We start from the raw sequence: 7300 nt of genomic DNA, 5'->3' as shown, positions 1-7300 counted from the left end.
GATCACCGACCTATACAACAGTGTGAAACAGCCTTTAGAGTAATTCGAATAAAAGTAGAAGAAAATTGTAGGTAGAACTTAGCAAATAAAAAAGCTATTTAAAACCACCGCAGATGTCCGGATGCTTTGGTCTGAAAGCGTTTTTCCTAGCTACCCCGCTTCTTCCATCCTATCCCCTCCACACTCTAACCCGGGTATAGTCCCAGCTGCCTGGCAGCAAAAATCCCTTACGTTCACACCTCCCCCATCCCCCCGCCACATCCACTATTTGGATTCCATTGCAGGAGAGTAGGTTTCTAGAAGGCAAATTCTCCGTTTTTCTTGCTATGTGAGATGATTTCTGATTTGTACATGCAATTAAATAGTAGGCTCATGCTCACTTTAGCAAAACAAGTATGATAATGGCTAGTCAAGGGTTTTTCGAAGGCATTTATCGATTGATCAACTTCGACGTTTATTTATAGCGCTGATCTCATTCGCGCCAAAAGCCATTTTAAATCTGGACAATGAAAGAAGAAAAAGAAACACGTACAGGGCTGCATGCTCTTTGTTTTGATTGTCGATTTCAAAAAATTGTATTTAGTTGTCCAAAGATATGAAAGAAGCTTCTATAATGTGAACAAGAAGCTGCAAACAGTCCTATTTTTCTAAGCAATTTTTTTCCTTGACACTATTTAATTAGTGTAACAAGTTACGATGGAGCACCACCTACCTGTGAGGCATGGCAACTCAACAGACATCCAGTATAAAGTCTGCTGGGTCGCTAAGCCTTGATTATTTAAAATATATATATATATTCTTTTTGCTTTTTGAGGGAGTTTATCTTTTCATACGCCCGATTTTAAAAATAGTTGCTAATTTGGCTGTTCTAGCAGTCACTTCGTATTAAACTGGCCAGTTTTTTTTTTCCGTTAAAACTGTAGTAAAAACGATTCATTGACTGTCTGAACGTTCATGGCGTCAACAGGGGAAGACTCGCTAGATTGGCCAGGAAATATTAACTGAATGCTTTGTCGGACGGAAGATCTTTCTTTTTCCAGAAAGCAAAACCAGGAACGAAAGGAAAGCGCCGCATCCCGGCCGCATGTCTGCGATCCAACACACCTGCAGTTTCGACAAGATCACCTCAGCGTTGCTGTCCCGGGTAAATCTGTTTTGTCAATAAACATTGCACAGTCGAAATCAATCACTTTAGGCTTTGCTGTAATTGATCGTATTTTAAACGGTCCGTTTACTTCAGATTACGATCTGTACCTTTTTAGCGTTAATTTCTTTTGATTGGCATTTTCTGATCTGGGTAGAGATTTGAGTGATTGTTTTTGATTGAAACAATTTGCCCCGCCCATTCTAGCAATGTGGAAGGTCGCGTTGAAAATCTTTATAAATGTTCCTGAATATAGACAAATCGCCCTTTGGGCATCTTACTTAGGTCTTCTTGCAGTTTGAGCCTTTTCTTGTCATTCAGTAGTTTATTTAGTAGTTTTGATCTTTTTTGGTAAACTTCGACTAAAAATGGAAACTGACGCGTCGAGTGCGCGAAATTGACAAGCTTATCTCTAAAGTAGCCAATCACAGAGCGCGGTGAAGAAACCAAAAAGAGACTTTCTTTCACGTGCTGCATCAAAGCTTGCGCGCTACTGCAGTGGAAATTGACTTCGAGGACGTCTCGCGGAAACGGCAGAAATGAGCTCAACTACTACACCGGTAAGTATTTTTTGTTTATAGTTTTGGTTAAGGTTATCATGTAACCCATCTCTAGTGATAAATACATCTTGGGAGATTGATTGCAGCTTAGTTAATCCTCAATCGCGGCGACAAATCTTGTTAGCACCACAGAAGCGTCGATATCTTCTAAACTAAACTTGTTTAGAGTAGTAAAGGAAATAATCACTTGTACTCAGACGGAATAGGTACTTCTTTAGAGAGCATTTTGTCTCTTTTATGCTACTCCAGTTTGTTTATCAAGAAAATAGTGATGGGAACGCGTCTTCGTCGAACTCGCCAATATAGAAAGTGTAAACTTGTAAGTGTAAATAATTACGTTATATACGCCGGGAGAGTTTTTATGCGAAATGGATTAGATTAGCTGGAGCCCTGTTCTCATGCAACGTTGTTCGAAAATCTAAAAAAGACTGGGGATCTGTATTTAAGAACTTATATATTTCTGCCTTTCCTTTTTCAGGCACCATCAATTCCCGATGGGCAAGAAATTATAAACCGCGTTTTCATTGGGGGTCTCGCTCGTGATGTGAGTTGTATATGTGAATCATTTCTCTGTTTTAACCTGAGAGTTTTAGCAATAGCTGTGTAATTTCTGTTAGAGCTTCTTTTATTATCCGTGGTGAAGAAAAAGGAATTCTGATTATGTGTTCTTGGTGTCGATTGCTCTCGCGAACACATGCTGATTTCGCATTCCATCATGCGTGTTCTAGTCAATTTCAAATGGGCATGAAACATTACCGGGACGATTAACCCTTCGAGAAAAGTTATTAAATAATAATTCACCGTAGTTTCTTTTCTACCTGTTAATTTATCTTCTAGCCAAATAACGGCCGTAACGCCGCCAGAGTGAAACTTCTGTCGCTAACGAGACTCCAGTGAGACGTGAAATGTACAAAAGTCGAGTCAGCAACTCTGATAACGTCCAAACATTTAATTCTCGAAAAAGCTGAGCGAGCGCAATATAGATAATCAAACTAGTTTTCAGGAGACAATGTCAAAATAAAATCCAATACTCGAGTGTAGGAATTTTGTTATCTTGACAAAAATATGTTGACCATGACATATTTTTATGTAGGTTACGCCGAAGCCATTTGGCGTGGCTTTCGAAAGTGCGCGGCGCTCTGGCGTACGGTTGTATAAATTGGCGTGTTTTAACTGGCGATCAGATGACTTATTTTATTTGGGTTAGAATAATTTTAAACAAAAAAAATTGCGTATCTTTGGCGTGAGATGTACGCGGAATGGATCCTGGTATGTTGATAAAATCGCTTCGAAAACTAGACTAGTTTCCATGATCGCGTCACATGGAAAAGTTCGAATGAAATAGATCCAATTATTCTTTAACAAACTATCTGCTTTGGTTTTAGTACTGGCAATTATTTACACTTTTCTAGTAACTTATTTGTGCATGTGGCTTTAACATAAGTTGTTGGGTTTTTTTTTTTCACAGACAAGTGAGCTAGAACTGGAAAACTTTTTTGCAGCGTATGGTGAAGTTTCGGATGTCCGCATAGTGTGTGATCGGAAAACTGGTTATAACAAAGGGTAAGTTTATCCTCTTTGAATCTCTTTTTCGAGAAAGCATGTTTCAGATTTTATTTCGAAAACTCGAAGACTGGCGACCTCACAGCGAGAAGGATCTTATCTAATGTGATTACTGCGCTTCGCTTGTTCCGCCTTGTAGCTTGAGGTGTGAAGTTGTCACGGCACTAATGGACCAACACATCTCGTCTCGGTTTTTTTACACCTTTCTTTGTCAATCAATTTAATGCTATTACACCTCGCGTCATTTTTAAACGAGAACTGCTGGATTTAAATTAAAGGTTTGTTTAGCAGGCTTTGCAGCTTTACAATAACTTTTGCTTGAGGTCATCGATAAATCGGTTGATCTAAGATTACAAGCTCAAGTGCGATTCGTTTCGGAACGTCCTTTTGAGGCCTTTAATCCGATTAAATGGTTGAGGTACTTCACGCCTTCGCTGTTATGGATACCGGTAATATTTGTCATTGATTTATTTATAGGAACAATTCAAGTCCTATCCTTCTTGACATTTTCGGTCTGTGATTTTGTCATTTAGCTGTATATTAGAATTTCCACTCAAAATTCCAAAGTCAATCTAAATGAAAAACAGTTTTTGACTTCACTCATATCTGTACAGTACCTAGAGTCATCTTTCAATCTGGAATTCAGCCCCCAGGAGGTATCCAAAGAAAAATGTGACAGGGTGCACCCCCCTCCATTTTCTGGAGAGGGGTGGTAATAAAATTTCTAAAGTTCGTTTTTGGGGGAGTCTTGTTATGACTAGTTTCCAACGGTGATTATTAGTTTTGCATCATAATCAGGGTTCTCATTAGAAGGTGGGAACTGGGTACCAGTATCAGGATTCACAAGAGCTAGTAAACACCTAATTTCAAATCTAACATAAAGAAATTTGCTTCATTATATTCTTTTGTACCCACCCAGGGCTGTACCTGAGATTTTTTGTCTGTGGGGGCAAAATCCGCTAAACTCCGCTGGGGGGGGCAAACTCCAATATAGCTACAAGAAATAGCCCAGCAAAATCAAACACTATGTTAGAAATTTAGTTTTCTGGTGGGGGCAACTGCCCCTTTGCGCCCTGCTAGGTATGGCCCTGCTGCCTACTCTCCTTTTGATGCCTTCCAACTTAAAACCCCTGTCAAAATGTTTAGAAAGTTGAGGTTCTTTTTATGACCAGTAACCCCTCTGACCCCTGAGAAAAAGTGAGGCTGGTAAGGGTCTATACAGCAGATGTACAGATCCATTGCAGACCTATGTAGTTGCATTAGTTGTTTATCAGGCATTTTCCATTTGCAGATACGGCTTTGTAACCTTCACTACCACACAAGCTCGTGATGCATTATTAGAGAAGGTAAATGCATATGCCAGACGAGTATTTTTTTTTTTTCTTGTTGGAAAATAGTTACACTGTAGCAGGGTTGTTGCTAAGGGCCGGCTGCCGGCTAATTTCACCGGCTAAAAGAGAACTAAAATCCGGCTGAAATATCACATGAAAACAAAGACTAAGGTAAACTTTTAGAGCGGCCAACAGAAACTTTAGCCAGTTAAGCTTGTTGATTAGCCGGCTTAGTGATTTCTTAGCTACATCCCTGCTGTAGATAATTTCTTACTTTCTAATTGACTCTAAACCCATCAACTTCCAGTGTTGTCGCTAAGGGCCAGATGCCGGCTAATTTCACCAGCTAAAAGAGTACTTAAATCCAGCTGAAATTTCACGTGAAAACAAAGACCAGCTGGGCTTGTTGATAAGCAGGCTTAGCGTTTTCTTAGCTACATCCCTGCAACTTCTGCTCTGCCATGTTTTTTGAGGCCAACATGTTTTTCCATCTCTATATGCCATCTTTGTTTGGAGGGCAAATAAACCAATCTGAATCTGTCATTTGTGCATATACCGTATTTTCTCGGTTATAAGACGCACCCCAAACTTGGCAACTTTGTCATGCTAAGTTTCCAAACTGAAAATTTTCCGAAAGTACTCGGTTATAAGACGCACCATGAGTTGGGGAGTTAAAAAGATGCAGTCATCAATTTAAGGACAGTTCTCCTTACAGAATTTGAATGTTTGAATGTTGCTCATACTCCTTGGCACAATTTTCAAGTAAAGAGGTAACATTTCTTGCTTATTTAAGACGTAAATTCGCTCGAGGTAAACATTTTTCCATTGTTCATGCTTCGATCTTGGCTGCTTAGTAACCTGGCAGATGTGTAGTTACCAGTGACCACTGAGTTTGTAGCTTGGTTACCAAGTTCTCAAGCACAGTGTTGTCGCTAAGCGCCGGCTGCCGGCGAAATTCGCCGGCTGGGAAAGAGGTCATCGCCGGCTGAATTTTGGCTGGCGAACACTCGGTTAAAAGGGCATTGAACAGTTCTTTAGTTACGCCCTCGTTCGATTTAGAATCATATATTCTGACTAAAAAAGTTGAATTAACTCCTGACTACCTTGAATATCGATGCCACAAAATAATTGAAATAAAGGCTTGTTTTGAGAACTTGTTTACCGTGTCCTCTTTCCGTTTTCTGCGTCCGCCATCTTTTCAACACGAAGCTTAGTAGCCCCCCGCATTCAAGGCGTTGTGAAAGATTGGGAACGAGTTTGTTGCCAGGTCTCCTGGATCTCTCGTAAACGTGGGATAGTTTGTTCGATCAACGAGAATATTTTTGTTCAAAATTCAAAGCTTTTAATACCACGACTTCTCTGCTGAAAGGAACCACTTCAGAAGAGTTTTAGTGGATTCAGAATACTCGACAAAGACCGGCAACAGCACGGCGTTTCGTTTTGATGACATCTAAAGTTCACCCGCTTCACTTGATCTGTTCGCTGGCGACTTGCAAATTGCAACGAACTGAAGATTAATCCTGTATTCTCTTGCGATTTTTCAGTTGTTTTGAACGGTCTCTACCTCAGCAGCAACTTTGAATGTGAAGGTTTAGTTGTTTGAAAACTAGTAGCTTTTGGTATGATGATCGATAACCACTTAATTCTTCAGAAGAATGCGTGATTGTTTGAGATTGGATTCTAAACTCAGGTGAATTTTTTTGTCACGCGTATGTACAGTTCTAAATAAATTCATCTTTTCTCAGTAATTTCTTTTGTTGTTGTTTTCAATTGCATACATGTAGTTGTGATTTAACAAATATGTTGATTTGCTGCACGTGAATTGTTTTATAGTTTGAAGGAAAAATTGTGCCTCGGCTTATAGCCGATTGTTTTGGGTTTATTTTTGTCAGAGTCGAACTGGTTCTGAAAACCTGTGTTAAATGTATTTTTATTTGCATTCATATTAAAAATAAAATAATATGATAGATAATCCCAATATCAAGGGAAGGTAGATAACAAAATGCCTACACATGTACAATTTTTCTCTTTAATTGTTGTTTCTTTTTGCATAAAAGAGCCCCTAGATTTCACCAAAGTGCCCCAAATTGAATTAAAATTTTCAAAATTTCCTGGGGAGACCCCCCATACCCCCCCAATGGGAGGGGGCGACCCCCTCCCATACCTACCCCCACGTCGGCTCCGCCGACGGCAGAAGGCGCTTCGCACCTTCTTTAGCCGCCTCAATTTTTGAGCTAACCGGCAGACAAATTTCTTAGCTACAACCCTGCAAGCATGCTTCGTACGCTTCGTACTTTGTTTATCAAGCGGTTTTCAATTATTCTCAGGCTTTTTTGGTGTTTTCCTTGTCTTCTAAAGTCATTTATCAACTTTCCACGATGAGAAAGGTTTGTTTTAAATGAGTATACTTCATTTTCTTTGTCTGTTTCAACATAATGCTGACATAAGCAGTTGTTACCAAAACTTTGAAATTTGCTGTTTCTTGTTCTAGAGGTGTAAAATCTAATAAAAGGCAATGACCAACACTAAGAGTTTTCTTTTTTCTTGTTTTAACTGCAAGTTCCGGTAAAATGGCGGCCATAACATTTTGTTGGACGAAAATACTTGGCTATAAGACGCACCCCGATTTTGGCAAAAACTTCCCAAGAAAAAACAGATTTTGCTCGAAAAAACCGTGCGCCTTATAACCGAGAAAATACGGT

The 7300-nt window shown here is 39.6% G+C and overlaps 1 protein-coding gene across 1 annotated transcript; it reads left to right on the top strand.

Moving 5' to 3' along the window:
* Positions 1 to 584: 584 nt before the first annotated feature.
* LOC144641290 (protein boule-like) lies at positions 585 to 4613 on the top strand (the record flags this gene model as incomplete). Its single annotated transcript, XM_078500318.1, has 4 exons — positions 585 to 1704; positions 2183 to 2248; positions 3173 to 3267; positions 4559 to 4613. Coding segments are annotated over exons 1-4 (237 nt in total), but the record flags the coding sequence as incomplete, so codon positions are not given.
* Positions 4614 to 7300: the final 2687 nt, after the last annotated feature.

Source organism: Oculina patagonica, unplaced genomic scaffold (assembly GCF_052425735.1).
Source record: "Oculina patagonica isolate OP01 unplaced genomic scaffold, crgOcupat unplaced812, whole genome shotgun sequence".
NCBI lineage: Eukaryota > Metazoa > Cnidaria > Anthozoa > Scleractinia > Oculinidae > Oculina > Oculina patagonica.
The sequence above is the reverse complement of the archived record's forward strand: the minus strand, read 5'-3'. Positions and strand labels throughout refer to the sequence as shown.